The sequence below is a fragment of the Eumetopias jubatus genome, unplaced genomic scaffold, assembly GCF_037043125.1.
Source record: "Eumetopias jubatus isolate StellerSeaLion01/CBP00866 unplaced genomic scaffold, mEumJub1_p1.0 scaffold_3, whole genome shotgun sequence".
In the NCBI taxonomy this organism is placed as follows: domain Eukaryota; kingdom Metazoa; phylum Chordata; class Mammalia; order Carnivora; family Otariidae; genus Eumetopias; species Eumetopias jubatus.
Window position 1 is genome coordinate 123,131,761 of NW_028274809.1, and position 18,666 is coordinate 123,150,426.

The 18,666-nt window shown below is 37.2% G+C and overlaps 1 protein-coding gene across 3 annotated transcripts in view; it reads right to left on the reverse strand.

Annotated features, from left to right (window-relative positions):
* Positions 1-13,356: 13,356 nt before the first annotated feature.
* KATNAL1 (katanin catalytic subunit A1 like 1) overlaps positions 13,357-18,666 on the reverse strand; it is an 83,463-nt gene continuing 78,153 nt past the window's right edge. For all 3 annotated transcript variants that reach the window (XM_028105595.2, XM_028105584.2, XM_028105592.2), the window contains exons 10-11: positions 16,457-16,583; positions 13,357-14,855 (exon numbers count right to left, since the gene is read on the reverse strand). In XM_028105595.2, the coding sequence (XP_027961396.1) occupies positions 14,657-14,855; positions 16,457-16,583 (326 nt within the window). In that variant the 3' untranslated portion in view covers positions 13,357-14,656. The remainder of the gene's footprint in view (positions 14,856-16,456; positions 16,584-18,666) is intronic.

Genomic DNA, 18,666 nt, shown 5'->3' on the forward strand with positions numbered 1-18,666 from the left:
TATCTATTTAGTGGCACACATCAACTTGATGCAGCAAATTAGGGCAGAAAAACAGGTGAATTTTCCAAATGAACTGACAGCATAATTTAGGTAAAATGAACATGATTATAAGGCAAACCTGTCCCTACTTAATCAGACTTTGTCCAGAAAGTAATGTGTATGTTACTTTAAGAGGGAAAAAAAATCAGAATTAGATTTACAATCTGTGAACATAGTCAAAATACAGAGCTCAAGTCTAGTTTTTTTCATTCCTATATAGCCTGAGGGCAATAGCCAAAAGAAATTACTATTAAGTGTGAGTAATGCAAAATAGATTGTGTGCGAATTTCAATCTGAAATGTGTGAATTTAATATACAACTGCAAATTAAGGAGTGCCTTTTGATTTACAAAGTAGGCTTGGTTCATACGTGGAAAAAAATTCTGTGCTACAGACAACTCCAAGACGGACTAACGGACTGCATGTGAACGTGGAAAAACAAGGGGGGAGTTCTGTAGCACTGGGAAGGTACTGTGATCACAGAGCTGTGTCATGACCCATGGCACATATGGATCAAACCACTGAGAGGAGCGCTGTTGCTGGGTCTCCAGGGCCAGCTTCGGCCAGGGCAGCCACCATCCCAGTAGAGAACGCAGGCAAAGCAGTTTATCAACAACACAATAACCAGGAATCATAATAAGGTGCCTTGAAATGACATGGAAATAAAAGAAAATGAAATTTGTGTTTATTTAGACCATGTCCATAGACTAGACACCCAATTTTGCTCTAGGCTTTCTGCTTAGGAGCGGATTTCAAATCCAAGCTTTGCCATCATCCTGCAGTGAACATGTTTCTTCACATCAGTGTTCCTCAGAACGGTTTTGCTTACAGGGTCACAATGAAGAAAGGAGACCTTCTTTTATGATTACAGATTCTCCTTGCCCACTGGGGGTGTGAGAACCTACAACATACAAAGTACAGGAAGCAACGATTACACTGCTCCCTACCCTCACAGAGCTCACCACGTAGTGAGGAAACAGAGGTGTTAAAGAACTTGCTCTAATAAAAGGCAACCGTCACTCGGATACAAGTCACCAGGAAGGAGATGATGGCTATCTCTACCTGGATTAGTGTTCCTTCCCTTGCCACCTGCCAAACTCCTCTTCATGCTTCAGAACATGGCTGACATCACGTCCTTTGTGAAGCCTTCCTTGTCCTTTACCTCCACACCACTTCTCAGTCACATACTCACCGTTACCGATGCATAGTATTGTGTGATGGTGTGTTTCCAGGCTTTCTCTAGCAGGACAAGTTCCTTAAAGCAGGGTTTCTATCTAGAATCTGCTGGGCATTCAGTAAGTTGAATGACTTGATAAAGGTCTAAACAGACCTACATAAATAATCTGTATAAGATTCAAGTTAGAATAGATGAAAAAATAAGTCCTGGCTAGATCCTCCAGACCCCCTTCCTGCATAATCCCTCATGCATTCATAGAAAACCTCCTTACATGGAAAACCTTGGAAAGTTCCGCTCTATGGAACCTGAGACCCTCTGACATCATGTAACACTTTTTCCTCCTTGGGAAAAGCAAGTGGGGCTAACAAACTATAACTCCAGTCTGTGATTCTTAAGCAAGGTACACAAGGATCTGTGTGATCCTCTAGAAAGGTGTGTATGTATTTACAATTAGAAAAACAGCATGTAGCTTATAAACTCCCAATATAAAGAGCCTCTTTGTTGAGAAATCGTGTTTGCTTTTCTGTTTCTATTGTAAATAGGGAGAAATATATGATCTTGTGCTAACTGAGGCAAGAGAGTTCTAATTGGGTGCTACCACTAAACTCCAGTTTTTGGATCAGGAAAGGTATTAAAAGAAGTGAGAACAGAATCCTCTCTTCCTCTTGCCCCTACCACATTTGCTAGAAAATAGCCAAACATTTCTCACAAATGCCTAGGGCAAAACACTTCTATGTACACATGTCTACAACCACTAGGTAGGCCATGCCAATTCTGCGGTTCAGAACCTTTTGGACAATTAAAGAATCCTCACTTTCGGCGAAACACTGAAAGCAGCATAGGCATTGCCTAGATAGAGCTCAGGCTGTATTCGTCAGGGAATAAAAGGGTAGTGCAACACTTTGGTCTATTTCTGGTGTCCTCAGATTTCTCCTACACGGAAATAAAAGTACTGGAGTAAAGTCTAGCTCAGAAAAGAGAGTGGCCCTAATTTTGGCAGACCCCAAACAGCCATTCACCCCGAGTCAAAAATGGCTCAATGCAAATCAATCTGACCCTATTCATTATGACTGGCAAGGGTTAGGAATATTATTCACCATTGCATCTACTTATTTCAGAAGGATTGACAAAGAGCTAGACTAGGCATCCAGGGCTGCTTTACTTATAGACAAAAAAGAAAAATCTCACACAAAGCAAAAATAGCTAACCAGTGCTGTGCTGGTAAACTGGCTCTCTAAGGGGGTGTGCACAGGAAGCCTCGACAGGTAGTGTTTTGCTGATTTCCGTGGTATAAATACGCCCACTGAGGCCAATTCCAAGCTATCGATGGTTAGAAGATTTGCAGCAATCCTTAATATTCAGCAACTGACTCTGGGAAAGCCTGTCGTGTACCAGCTTAGCACACGTTTACCGAGGATTTACTGCAGTTCCGGAAACTGATACACACTTGACATTCAGGATCTCATTTCATCTCCCCAGTGGTCCTGTCTTATTACCACTCTGTTTTCAGGTGGGATAACAGAGGCGCAGAGAGGATAAGTAGCCTGCCCATGGTCACACAGTTTGGAAGTGGTGGAGGTGGGGCTAGAACCCAGGTTTCTGGCGCCAGAGTTGACGTTCTCACTATGCTGTAACGCCTCTCATGATCCAAACAACAGACCCCTTGTGTAAACGGCTGACAGATCTCTAGCCACACAGCCGGAGTGAGGCTTTGACCAGAGTACACACAGTGCAAATAAGCCTAACATTTGTGGTTCGTGGCACTCTTCGCCTAGTCACGGAATACATGAGGATTCTCTTCCTTTGAAAACTCCATATCCTCTTTCCTCGAGTTTCCCTTCTAGTCTGCCTCTCAGGCCATAAATTAACACTTTCCTGTTAGTAACTAAGGATCTCTGCTCGACTCTTGCTTCTCCCTTCAACAGTTCCGTTCACATTTAACTGAAGAGTCCTTCTCCTCCTCCATGAGCAAGGAGAGGCCAGCCAGGAGCAGTGGCCCCGAGCGGATGAAAAGAAAAGGGCAACAACGGGCGCGTCTGCCAGGGGAAGGTTTTAACAGAAGCCTCAGAAACAGTTGTGGACGTCGGCACAGGGATCCCTGACAAGTGAAAAAGAAGAAATGGACAGTGGCATTCACATCGTATCTACAAGTCAGGAATTACTTTAAGGCTGAGAAGAGGAAAACTCACAACAGGAATTACACTTGTCCCAAGGCATTCAAGGACAATCACGCCCAGACTGAGTAGAATCAGGAAAACCGTCGGTGGGACTGATTGGGAACTAGAATTCCTGGGTACCTGCGGGTCAGGGAGGCAGGCCGGCGGAAGACCCAGTCCCTGACCTTCCGTAGGTGTTTCCACTGTTCCAAGATTTTGTTGCCAAAAACAGTGAGTTTCTTACTAAAAACTCTAATATCTGCAACTTAACCTTGAAATAAATTTCCTATTTCTTTAAAAACCTTCCAAATGAAGCAGTTCACAGGGTTAGCCAAAGGTAAATGAAAACTTCCGCATAATTAGTAAGCATGATTTTTTAATCATTTTTAATGGAGCTCCTGACTTATAATTGCAGCCAATGATTTCTTTCTTCCACTTGATCTATACATTTTTGTGAAGTAACTTCTTCACCACAACAGTCATGAAATTAAGCACTGAAATACACTGAATCACTGTACCCAGTGAGGCCACGGTTTAAAAAGAGAACAGAGTATATTTAATCTCATGGCTCTCAGTACAAATATTCTTCATAATTTTTAGAGGGCATTTTGTACCAATAAAATTATTTTGTCAGTTTTTTCATATTTACAGTCTCTGATTTTCTAACTGTGTGATTATGGTTATAATTTACATAAATACTACTGTAAGTTACAAATATTCTGCAAACTACCAATATAGTCAGAGTGGAAAACTCCCAAATATCTTATTGATGGAGAGGAATCATCACAGAAGTTTGCAAAACACTGTTCCAGGTTACCAGTGACAATGACTGGCACAATTCTGGTCAAACGAAATGGAGTCATGACTGACTTATAGGCCAAGGGCTTTTGGGCGACAGAAGAGCAGGTGCTGACTTGATTTCTATAAATATTCTTTTCTAAAACTACCTTAAAAATCTTGTAAGCATATTTCCTTTGTAAAGTAAAATAAATGTCATATGGAAAAATAGAAGGTAAAAGGTAAAAGCATCCTCTCATGCAAGAGGTTTTTCATTTTGGCTTGAATTAAAAAAAAATTAGGTGTTAATTCTTAAAAGGAATTCATCGATCATAAAAATTTTTCCTAAAATATTAAGAGTTCATGTACAGCACAAACTAGCGAAATGTATAGAAATCAGTATGCCTTGAAAATACATAAAAGATGTTTTGTTTTCATCCCACATTAAACAATTCAGGGAAAAAATGATGGTCTCCACGAAGAACAGGAACTAAAGAGGTTATTTCTTGTGATTAGCAAATATGTATTGCACACAATTCTCTAATGAGAACCCAAGAAAATGGTGCCTTTCTTTTCATGTATTTGTGAATGCAGCTTCTAGCTGCCTTGAGCAACCTCCATTCCTTTGTTGCTATGTTTCAGCAAATCTCTTCCAGAGTCATTCTGGTGTATGACATGCTGTCCAATTAGCTGGCAACGTATTTCCTTTTACCTTCAGTGCAATGACCTTACTTGTTCTAGGAAGATTTCATACAATCACCCCGCTGAATTAAAACTGCACAAAAAGCTGTGCCGGTAGACCGACTGCTAGGCAACACAAACCTGCTGAACTAAATCTCAGGTGAGAAACATTTCTGAAGAGAGATGAGAACAATTACAGTCGTTTCCCAATAAATTATTAATTTAATCCAGAATACAGTAATGTCTTACTAGAATTTGTAAGCACAGGTAAAAACAAGAAAGATAATCTATAAGAATTTAAGCCTTTTATGAATGTATATATGTATATCTGAATATGTATGCATATTCATCATGTATGTGATGGATCCCCCCCAAATAGTTTATTTCGTTTGATGTCTGATCGACCCACATTTGTCACCGGTGCTATGAATTTGGGAAGGCAGTACAGAAAACATCAGGGCACTGTGTTTTCAAGAGAGCACACTGTTATTTATTACAAGCTCTTTGCAGAGACCTGCTTTGAAGAGAAACAAATGAAGCAAGTTCTTTCAGTAAAAGCAGAATAACTTATTACAGTAAATTCAGAAGTAGCTTAGATTTTGAAATATGGGCTCTGCATTGTAAACTGAACTGAAATATTTCATCCACATTCATCTTTGAAGGAAAAAAAGTTTAGATTGGGGAAAAGGCTTTTAAAGAAAAGGCTGATGGAATTCATGACAAGGGTTCCTAAGGCTGCTTGGAAACCAAATTGTTCTTAAAAAATAACTTTGATGAGTTAAGTGCAAATGAATCAGAAACATATGGATTAAATTTCCCTTAAAATACACAAGGGTTTAAAAATTAGAGGAAATATGCTTGGTAAAGTACATTTGAGAAATGTTACAAAACATATTTCAAAATGTTTGAAAAATAGCTTGAGGTATTTTACAAATTGCAAACGAAGCTTGATTCATCCATCTCTAATTACATAATAATTACTAACACTATAGTTTTAGGATTTATGTTCTGTAATACAGTAGTCATACCATGATTAGTTATTTGTCTAAAAAAGTTATTCAAGATGTGCTAATTGAAAGCATTTTGAACATTCAGAACTAAACTTAGCTCTGGGGTAGCGCTTCTAATACAGACAATGAGCCCGGGGCCAAGCACACGGGGATGGCTCTCCTGGTAATTGACAATGACCATAGATACAGCTAATGACTTGAGCTGTCATCCAGTGGGCAGAACACTGTCGGGGATCTTAATAAAAATAACTGATAGAGCTTTATGTTGCTTAAGCTGGTGGTCTAAATACAATTTATGGAAACTTTCAGAATGACTGGTTCATATAATAAAGTCTGTCCTGCAAAACAAGTAGGTGTATATTTACACTCTGATACAGCTCTGAGTGACATTCCCCAATTCATTTTAATCCCACAAGAGCCTACAAGTCTCCTGGTAAAAAAAGCATTACAAGAGGGGCGCCTGGGTGGCTCAGTCAGTTGAGCAGCTGGTTCTTGGTTTCAGCACAGGTCATGATCTCAGGGTCCTGGGATGGAGCCCCACATCAGGGTCCATGCTCAGTGGGGAGTCTGCTTGGGGGGGGTTCTCTCGCTCTCCCTCTGCCCCTCCCCCACTCTCTTTCTCTCTAAAGTAAATAAATAAATCTTTCAAAAAAAAGCATTACAGGAAAGAGAAGGTAGGAATGATTAATAACCTCAGAAAAGTGAGTGAATATAACATTTATTTCGAGAATTGAGTACTTTTGCGTTTACATTGTTGAAAGTAATCTTGGAATACAGCAAACAAAGAAATAGGCTCTGGAACTAAACTGGCCTAATTCCATTCCTTCTTCCACTTCTTAGGGGCCAAATGACTAGAGCAAGTCACTCTATAAACCTGTTTCCTCTTCTGCAAAAAGAATAATGGTATATCTTATAGCTAATGTACAGATTTTAAAAAGCAATAAAGGTATTTAGTGCATAGCAAACATTATAAATGTTAGTTCCAACAATGACATCAATTTATCTTATATTTCTTATCAACTATCACTAACTTGGGTGAATAGGCTGTATTGGCATCATGCTTGAGAGGCTTAAAGGCCCTTAAGAAACATTTTTGCTGTCTGGTTTACTTTCTTTAAAGCTTATCTGCAGCATTCTTCAAGATCAAAAATAGATACAAGTCTTATCTCCCAGTTCAAAATGTGATCTTGAAAACACATAAAATTTCCCTGGATTCGGGTCTTTCACCTGTAAGATAAGAGGACTGCACATGTCATTTGCTCCCAATTTCATTTGTCCTGGGTTGCTGCTGAACACCTCTCAAAACTTACATGAAAGGTCCAGAGATGACCTTAGAAAAATCAAAACTAGAGAAGAGTTGGCCATAAACTTTTCTGATCATAAAGAGGATAGGAAGTAGCCACCGAACACACTGCTCTTCTCCCTTGATTCCTTTCCCATGTGTCCTGGTGTGGCAGGAGCAGCAGTGTGAGGAAGGAGCTGGACACATCCTGGGGGAATCCCTGTATCTGTCCCGGCCAGCTGCAGCAGCCTGAGGTCACGTCCAGCCAGGGAGGGAGGAAAGCACACTGGCCCTAGCCTCCAGAACCCGAGCCTGATGAGAGCCCACGCTTGCCCTCTCTGCCTACCCATTAGCAAGGCAGCAGCTGACACTGGCCAAGCGATGCTTATGCCTGCCCTCACAGTTTCCAACTACATCCCTGGGCAAACACCCCAACATCAAGTATGCTCCACCATACGAGCCAGTCACCACACCACATCACCAGACAGCACTGGAGAAAGTGGCAAGGACTGGAGTGAGTGGGAAGGCTCTCGCCACAAATGTTTCCTATTTTTTTGTCCCACTTACCTAATTCTTTTCCTTGATAGGCTTTAACAGATCAAATCCTCAGTAATGGTCACAGCAAGAAGGGCAGGGCCGTGGAATGAAATTGATGTTAGGTGCTTTCTGGCTATAAATATCATACGACGAACATGACAATATAATCAAGCATAAACATCTACTTCACACTTGGGTCTACCAGGAACACTTCTGGGAACCAAAGATAAAGCTAAAAAGGCCATAGTCTAGAGAAATGACACAAAGCTCTAAGGCTCTAAGACTGAGCAGCTCCCTACTACTCCTCATCCCCAAATGGCTATACTCCTAATTTACCCATAATTCTAACAAGCCGTTTAATGACTGTTTCACTAGGTTCACTACAGACTGGAGATAGGAACTGGAAGAGGAATAAAGGTTGTCAACCTGATAACAGAAGAGTAAAAATGCTATTAGAGCAAACACCAAAACTCAAAGACCATTTAGCGACAGGCAGAAAAGCCCTGCTGCCTACCCTCCCACCCCCCACCCCCACTAGCTGCGGAGGGTAGCATATCTTAAGGATAACTCTGAATCACAAAGAAAAGGTTAAGCTCAAATTCTCTATTTTACAAAGTCAGAGAACAAGTATGATACAGTCTAGCAAGGTTTCAATAAAAGCCAACTAAAAATAGATAAGCATATGAAAAGATGTTCAACATGTCATTAGAGAACTGGAAATTAAAACAGCAATGTTATGCCAGTACACACTTACTAGAGTGGCAAAATCAGAACACTGACAACACCAAATGCTGGAGAGGATGTGGGGCAACAGGAACACTCATTCATTGCTGGTGGGAATGCAAAATGGTACAGCCACTGTGGAATGCGGTTTGGCAGTTTCTTACAAAATTAAACACACTCTTGCCATATATTCCCGCAATCACACTCCTAAGTATTTACTCAAATGAGTTGAAAACTTACGTCCACACGAAAAACTGCACATGAACATTTACAGCAGTTTATAGCAATTTCTAAAACTTGTAAGCAACGAAGATGTCCTTCAGACAGACTTGAACATCCATGTAACAGACAAAAAGAAATGAACTATTAAGCCTCAAAAAGACATGGAGGAACCTTAAGTGCAAATTGTTAAGTAACTGTAGGATTCCAACTATATGACATTCTGGAAATGGCAAACTACAGAGACAGTGTTAAAAAAAAAAAAAAAAATCACTCAGAGCCAGGAGGATTTTTAGGGCACCAGAACTATTCTGTATGATCCTGTAAGGGCAGATATACCACATTGTACTTTTATCAAAACCCACTGAACTGTACAACACAGAGTGAACCTTAATGTAAACTATGTACTTTAGTAATAATGTAATAATAATGTACCAGTAGTGATTCAAGTATCACAAGTGTACTACACAAAAGCAAGATATTAATAAAAGGGGCTTGAAGCCTTGTGGAGGGGAGCAGAGGAGGGAGGAAGAACTCTCCTCACTGTTGAATTTTTCTGTAAATCTAAACTGCTCAAAAAAATAAAGTCTATGAATTAAAAAAATAGTTTTGGGAGATTCATAAAGTAAGATACAGTCATCTGGAAAATTCACCATATGGAACATATATTTTGCAAAGGTGTTATACAAATAAGGCAAGGTATTTATTAAACCCGTTAGAATTAATTAAAAAGCCACTCTTATCTTTCCTGCATCAAACTTGAAATTATCAGTTTAATGCATGGCAAACACAAGAGGTCAGGTTTACAATATGTGATTTTTTAAGAAGAGAAACTCTGGGAAAAGTCATTCTTTACTAGTGAGGGGTTTGTTACTCTCACTGGTGGCAGTAAGTGTAGATCAAATAGGGACCACAAAGAAAACACCAACAAGCAACACTCTAGAAATTTATTACCAAATCATAACCTATGCACAAAGACAACTAAGCTCATGAGACTAGCAAAGTAGCAGCACAAAATGTAAGAAAACGAACATTAAGAAATACAATTTAGGAATGTCATCTTCTTTGAATTAGATTCAAAATACTGAGAGACAGACACTGAAACAAAAATCTTAACCATACACAAACCATCTTAGCATGTAATTATCTGCTGGAAACCATCCACACAATGGTAACTGAAGGCGACTCCCTGTTGCCGTACCAACACATGAACAGACCTGTGCCCATTTTTGTGTGTTTTCATAAAATACATGGGTTCTTAGAGAATAGACACAGGAATAGTTAGATTCCAAGATTTTTACTGTTATCACATTAGTTTGCATTTATGAAGCTATGAGAAAAGAAGGGAATGGGTGTCACGTTTGAAACTGCTCCTTGAAACGAAACACATCTGAATAATGAAGCCACACCAAAAAGAGAAAGAATCATCCAGACATTCACAGAGGCTTAATTTGGAATAGATAGCTTTGCAAAGGCAAATATTTTAAATAAAAAATTCAAGATTAAAAAAAAGGTAGTTGGGGAGGAGGGCAAGAGAAAGAAGGAAGTACTTAAACAAATCTGCATAGATGATGAACAGAATTTAAATATGGTTTCAGTTCATTTCCTCCTAAAACTATGCCTGGTTAACTGAGGTAGACTCTGGAAAAAACAAGTGCAAAGATTCAGGTTTTCCAAAGGGCAATATTTAGTCATTTCAGAGGTTGTAAAACGAAAGTGCATTTTATGAGCACAAAATCAAGTGGAAGCCCTTTTACAGGAAGAAAACCTCTATACTAATTCCCTATTTGTTGTGCCAAACTTCCAAATGTATAAAACCTACACACTGCCGGTGACAAAGCAGTATCCAGGTTATTTATAGACATACATGAAATAAGGTTGATCAAGACATGAGAATGGTAAAATAAAAAGAATAAATGACACTACCTTATTAGTTTTCCTTTATTTATTAACAAGTCACTTGGAAATTTAGAAATACCACTGGGTTAGAGTTGTCTGGAACCAAAAAACCTAGTAAACATTTCAAGAATTACTGTTAATTTGTGAATGTTTAAAAATGTATCTATTATCTTAGGGATTTTATTTTTAAAGTACTCATACCGTTTCTGCATTAAGAAACAATATTAAAAGCAAATAGCCTTGGGGCACCTGGGTGGCTCAGTTGTTAAGCATCTGCCTTCGGCTCAGGTCATGGTTCCAGGGTCCTGGGATCGAGCCCCGCATTGAGCTCCATGCTTAGCGGGAAGCCTGCTTCTCCCTCTCCCATTCCCCCTGCTTGTGTTCCCTTTCTCGCTGTGTCTCTCTCTGTCAAATAAATAAATAAAATCTTAAAAAAAAAAAGTGTTAAAAAAAGCAAATAGCCTTTAAAAATTAAATAAGTAAAGCCCAATTTGAAAGTATAAATAAGTAAATATAGTAATTAACAGAGTTTTTAGTTTTTTCTGCAAAAATAATTAGTGGAGATGAGAATATAACATTTGGGGTTCAAATATTTTTATTCCCTAACAAGCCCTCCAACTGTAATTCCTATTCTTCTCTATTGTGACCGATTTTTAGATTCACATAATTATGTGCATCACAGATTAAGTGATATATAAAAAAAAAATCATAAAATCAAAACAGTTAAGGAACAAAAGACACAAAAAATGTTAAAAAAAAAAAGTTTCATTCAAGTTAATGTGGCCCTTTCTTGGAAAAGGCCAGCAAATATCCTTAACATTTTATGCCTATCACATAGGATATAGGTCAAGGTGATTTATCACTAAGATAAAAGAAAGAGTGGGGATCTACTATTACACAAAAAGGACTCAATAATCAAGATAATACTGAAGGCGCCAAAGCCCATACAATATGAAATACCTGCCTAAGTCCTTCACTTTATCTCCAGGTAGGGTGGAGGACAGAGAAACATAACTATGCCAACTGGCTACCATTTTACAATTCTCATCTAAATTCAACAGTATATAGTACAAAAAACTTCCAATGCAGGAGTTCACACAAACTCAAGCTGTGCAAAACCTAAAGAATATCAATAACTTCATGTTCAACAGAGTCAGGCTACATATAGCCAAGTGAAAGAGTGACAGTTATATTGTACATTGGGGCTGTAAACATGCTTTTTTTCTTTAAGTACCTGTATGTTTGTTCATAGGAGATTCACCAGATATTTGCTTGCTCACTTTTTGAGTAATTAGTGGTTTCAGCCTATACTTTGACAGTCAAATATCACATCATAAAAACTGCAATCTCAGGAGCTCAACTGAAGCCCCTAATTATGCAGCTAGACCACAACACATTTCCTCTTCCAAGCTGTCTTGCTTTTTCTGGAGATAGAGGTCCAAACCGAAAGTGTATTTTGATCACGCTAGAATGTCTACACTGCCACTGACTAGAAGATGAAAGTCTGTGATGCCATAGCCTATTTTCCTGCTTGGATTTCTAGAAGGTTTCAGCCTACGTTTAAAAGCCATTTGTCTGGTACATTTCATCTATACTAAGTTCCTTTAAAAAATAAAGTGATTAGAAGAGCAAAATGTTTACCATAATTACATGTGTACATGTTTACAATAAACATGAACTTTGGGAAACAGTTCATGAAAATCGCCGGATCTATTATAATTACATTGTTCAAACAAACTTAAAACAGATTTAAAGGAGAAAAACAGAAAAACCTGTATATATTATCTTTCCAAAGCACACACAGATTACTGTGCCTCTCGTTTTAAGATCTGAACTTGTTTCATTAGTTGGATCCAGAAGCCACACAGTGTAATTATAGAAAGTGCCCAGTCAGAGCCACACAGCCTCGTCCAACTTTGTAAGCCACAGAGCTCCCACCCGAGGTTCTTGTACATGGTAAGCAACCAATATAAATCTGCTGAATGAAGGAACTATCTGATATTTGCAAGACAGAACTGTATAAAACTCAGTCCTAACCTCATTGTGTTGCAGAGCCCAAAATACTCATGTTTTCAGAAGAAGTATTTGGTAACACAACATAGAGAAAATGAAGCAAAACACAATTTTCTCATTCTGGGTAAGGCAACACACTGTCTTGCGATAAAGACAGCGTACATACAATGTACAGTAAAGGCTGGATAGAACACCTGAGCAATCTCCTCAGGATCCTTTAAGGGGGTTAAGAAATACAAAGCAATTGCCATCCACTGACAGAGCAAAATGAGAAATGAGGGAAATAAAAAATTAAAAAAGCACACCCGATTTACCATCATAGCAAAGATAAGCTTCTAGGAAGCTTGAGTGTCCAAATACTACGTAACTGATAATTTTTAAAAATCACAACTACCATATTATTATCCATGAAGAATTTTAAAAAGAAGAAATACATGCCAACACAAATAACACAAAACCTAGAAAAACAGTCTAACAAGTTTTAGCAATCAAAACACACATGTTTTAATGGCTGCCCCTGGGACCCTGGGACTTCAGGGAAAAAAATATGTTACTGGATGGCAACAGTTTGCAAGATGATCTTAATGTGATCATTTATTTCTTTATTTAAAAAGTTAATGAATAAAAGAAAACTTACTTCAATGTTTTAAATGAATTCATTCAATTAAAATAAAATCATGATGTCTTATGATTTCAACTTTTATAAACTATTTCTCAGAGGAAAGGGGGTAATTTATAGCATTATATAAAATCCTAAAGTCTAGAATCAGACTTAAGTTATCTGAAAATTATATAATTCTTAATAGGGAAAAAAATCTTTTAAAGCAAGATACTAAGAGGCTTTTTGTTAATGTCTAAAAAGTTCTATTATTTTTAGTTTTAAACCAGCTGGGTGCTCTCCAAAACTGAGAACTGAAGACAGCATCAAATACAAATTTTAAAAAGCATCACCATCCAAAGCAAAGGTTGTCCAACCCGAATGGGATAAATGTAATTTAAAAAAATGAACACCAGGATATCCTACATGCCATCTACTTTTTCTGGCCTCTTTTTATTGTCTAATTCCTGCTGAACTCAATGTGTATGTCAGATTTCTATCCTAATCTTACTGTAGTTGTAGTGTACAAGTTCTCAACCTAGACAAGGAATAATTTTAAAATTTTAAAATGAACATCACTTATTATGTACAATGCTATTTTGTTAAACTAGCTGTCTGGAAAACTATAAAGATTTTGTTGTTTGTTTTGCATTGGCCACAAGAGAGTGGGCTTCCTTAGAATACCAAAGTGTTTATTTAGAATATGAAAGTCAAGTTCAGCAAAAATCAAACATTGTTAGAGCTGAGGAAAATAAAGGACTTATCCATTTGAATGTATTGAAAGAAAAGTGAAAACACACCTAGAATTCAAGAACGAAGAAATGCTTCTTATGCAATCATAATATTCTTCCCATCCTTCCAACATAAGTACCAGCAAAAAATACTAAAGACCAGAGAAACAACCTGACAAAACACTTCAAAGACCACAAGGCTTGAGGAGATCATAAAGCTGAATAAATGAATAAATAGCTAATAGAAGAAATGGTGGGGGAACAGAGGGTAAAAATTCAACTGTATGACAGACTGTGACAGTAAGAATTAAATTCTAAAGTTTTAACTAACAAATTCATTATTTAATTCAAAACTATCATTTTTAACAACAATGAATTTGACACAAACCCAGTTCTGATGTTAAAAGTCAACATACATGGGTCCCTCAGCTCAGAGCGAAGAATAGAAAAAAACAAAAAACAACAAATGCAAGTGAGAAAGAGAGGTCCTTCTAACCCTTTTGTAAACAAGCTTCTACAAGAGCGTACTGATCGCTCTTTGGCCTCCCTGACACGCCGCTTTGCATGTGCAATATTAACGCGTGAATACGTGGAGGTACCGGCACAAAGCCAGGTGATGGAGACTATCAGGCTCCCTATGTAAGCTTTCCTTCTTTCCCAACTACATTTATATTCTTTGTGGTTTTAGGTTTTTTTGCCTTTAAGGGAAACATCTCTCCAATGAAAAGTTCTAAACCTGTTTTTAAAAAAAACTGCACGGAATTTCTTCACATTTTATAAATAAAAATACCAGAAATGAAAGAGCTGACAGAAATTCAAGCAGATCCAAATTCAACCATCCATTTTTCATACTTCTCCAAGTCTGCAGCAGAGACAGACTTAGCAATTTTCTTAAGAGCCAATTCAAAGTCTCCTTTGGTAACAGGCATCTGAAGTTCCTCTTTAGAAAGTGCACGGATCTCCTCTGGACCTAAGCCATTGATTCGCCGTCTCATTGCCATTAAAGAGGCGTCCCTAAAAACATACAAAATCAGTGAATCCATACTGATGCAAATGTTTTAAACACTGTCAATTGTAACAAAGTTAAGAGAAAACATTCAAAAGATCATTTTATGTGTTTTTACGATGCTGCTCAAAAGTTCCCATTTTAGAGATATCCTGATGGTTTGGAAAAGGTTAAAACAGGATGCAAACGACTTAAACATAAAATGTACTATTAATGAATCCTAAAAGTCAAGGTTGGGCTCAGATAGTACTGAACTTTCTTTTCCCCACTTGCTCTTTCAAAGGCAGCCAAGAAAGTTAGGAAACAGAAGTAGAGTTTTGAAATACTGAATTGCACACTTGAAAATGAACACATGGCTAATGTTAAGATAATTCAAATCTTAACCAGTTTGTCTACGACCTAATTCGAGGAGGTAAAGCCAGGAAACTCCTTCTCTGGAACATGAATGTATCTACACAGAGTGGATGTGGAATCCCCCACATGGAGCATTGGTGGACAACTAAAGGGATAAAACCTGGCTTCTCCAGATTCTGTTTTCAGTTCCATTCTGATCAGCTGTAAATAATTATGAAGGTTTGGAAGAACTGCACAATTAATGCTCACAAAAAAGCTATTAGGAAGCCAACCCAACCAAAACCTCAAATTTTTATATATTTTACACAGTGATATTAGAAACTATTGGGAGCTTCTTGTGTGCCACTAAACTTACAAGCACATAAGAAAAATACTAGTACAAAAAATGAGAAACAACAGATACTCCAGTTTTAAAAAAGGCTACTGCTGTCAATATAAGTATAGTTAAGAAGGTAAGAAAAAAATCCCTATTGAGTGATGTGAATTGTCTACAAAATACGTCACTAAATTGAAAGGGAAATATATGATATATTTTACACATATGAAATATGTATTTCCCAGCTTAAACTGATGCAACTTTGCTTGCTCATCTGCATGTAGTAAAATAATGCCAACCAAAACTAATTATTATTTTATGTTGACGCAACTAGGCTCCAATTCAGGGCTAAACTGACCTTAGCTTGTCAAAGTCATTATTGCCAAATTAAGTACAATTTCTTTAAAATCAAAGGATATATCAGAGAAAGACAATTATCACTTGGTTTCACTCATATGTTGAATAAGGATCATAGGGGAAGGGAGAGAAAACTGAATGGGTAGTCATCAGAGAGGGAGACAAACCATGAGAGACTCTTAACTCTAGGAAACAAACTGAGGGTTGCTTGAGGGGAGGGGGGTGGGAGGATGGGATAATTGGTGATGGGCATTAAGGAGGGCACGTGATGTGATCAGCACTGGATATCAACTGATGAATTACTGAACTCTATATCTGAAACTAAGGATGTACTGTATGTTGGCTAAATGAATTTAAATTTTAAAAAAATCAAAGGAATAGAAAAGGTGGCCATATTGTTATATAATTATTCACCTAACAATGACCCATGAGGTTATATAGAAAAGAAACAAGACAAGTAAGAAATCAAGGAAATGGGTCGCTGCTTTCACATCAAGGGCTAATAACGATACTAACTTTAAGACCAATCCTCCTGCCAAATCTATACCTAATATCTAAGGTCACGGATCATTAAAAAAATACCTGCAAACATTAGTTATATCAGCACCAGAATAGCCCTCAATCTTCTCCGCTATATCTTCCAACTGAATGTCAGGATCCAGTTCAACCTCACGAAGATTTATCTTCAGCAGCTCAGTTCTTCCTTTCGCTGTAGAAGATTTTTTTGTTACTGTTGGATCTTTTACTTTACAAATCCTTTTGATAAGAAATCACATATTAACATTCAGGAAAAGAAAGAGGAGTCAGTAACTTGAGTCCACCTAGTATCACCAACTCATTGTATGACTCAGAATTCACGAACATCCTAAGTGCCTTGGCTGCAGTAACTAAAAATTGAAACAAAACTCAGAGTTTTCCTTATAGATTGTGAAGATACTTGCTATGAAAACAAAGGGTCTGTGATCCTTTATGAAAAATAAAATCATTAATATTCAAGTACCAAACATGCTTTTAGTAAAAAACAACATTTAGCCTCGCTTTATAAAACTAGATTGCATGGAGTGTAACTCTTGTGAATCATTTTGCTCACCTTTTAGTGTGATATAGAAAAAGATTTCCTAGGATACAGGAAATCAGCCCTTAGCACAGAACACATATTAATGTGTTTTTTTACTTGGAGAGCCAGCCCACAGACATTTGCTATTCCAATATGAGTGAAATGTGTATTGTACTATGTAAGCTCAAATGAATTACAGAATTGTATAAAATAACCAATCATGCTTACTGTTTTACTATCAGTTTTAGTGGCAAATTTCTATTTAATACAGCATACTAAGATAATGCAAACGTAGGTTGCATCTGGCTTTCTACTATTTCCTGATATGTAAAATGAAATGTAATCTTCCCCAACTTTTATTTTGAAAAATTTTAAATCTACAGGTTAAAAAAAAAATCAGTGAACACCCATTTACCTTCCATCTAGACTGATCAACTGTTAATATTTTGCCATTATCACTCCCATCTCCTCTCTCCTCCCTCCTCTTTTTTGAATTGAGAGCTAACTGTAGGCATTGCAACACTTCACCTTAAATTCATGTACCTCCTAAGAACAAAGGTATCCAGAAATTATCACATTACCAGCAAATTTAACATTGTTATATTAGAACCATCTAATACACAATCTAGATTAAAATGTCCCCATTTTCCCCAGGCCCTTATGACTTTCTTAAAAACCATCACACACTGCATTTAGTTATCATATCTCTTTAGTATTCTTTAATCTAAAGCAGTTCCCCAAAGTTTGTTTTATCTTTCATGACATTGACAATTCCCCAAATGATCACATAAAGTCAGAGTATTCCAGTAAAGATCCCAATAGGTCTGTTTATGGATCTGAACAGGCAGATATTAAAATGTTTATAGAAATGGAAAGAATCAAGGACAACCAAGACACACTGGAAAAACAAAAGTGAGGTGGGAGGAACTGCTCTATTAGAATTCAAGACTTATTACAAAGCAATAGTATTCAAATCAGTGATACTCTTGCAGAGATAAACAAATAGATCAATGATACAGAAAAGGGAGTATATAAGCAGATCAAAGCATATACTGTGAACACCTGATTTAAGACATATGTGGTTCAAGCAGTGGGAGAAAATGCCAGAACTACTACTAACAACAGGGTAAAAAAAAGAAATTGCATCCTGCCTCATGCCATACATAAAAATCAGTGCCAGATATATTACTACTCTAAATGTAAGATGGAAAATTACAAGCATTTTAGAAGATAAAACAGGAAATATATTAATGACTTCAGAGTGAATATTCTTAAGATATATAGAGAGATATATATATTCAAGAAGTTGCCCACAAAAGACTGAGAAACTGACCACATTAAAATTAGGAACTCTAATTCACCAAGACTCTGTAAATAGAGTGAAAACACAAAAGTTAAGAGTTTGAGAAGATATTTACAACATATATAAGTAACAAAGTACTCATATCCAGAATATATAAAGAACTCCTACAAATATAAAGGTCAGACCACCTAATAGAAAAAGGGGCAAAAACTTGAACAGATATTTGTTATATATCTTTTCCTTTAGTAGCCATTTGGTTTTGCTATAATCAAATAACATAATAACATAATAAATGGCTACTAAAGGAAAAGACAGTCAAATTATCTAATAAAGAAGGAAATAAAAATTAAACCACAATGAGATAGCACTGCACACCAAGAGACTGATATAAATTTAAAAAGTCTAAGGTTTTGGAAAAATGTGAAGCAATGG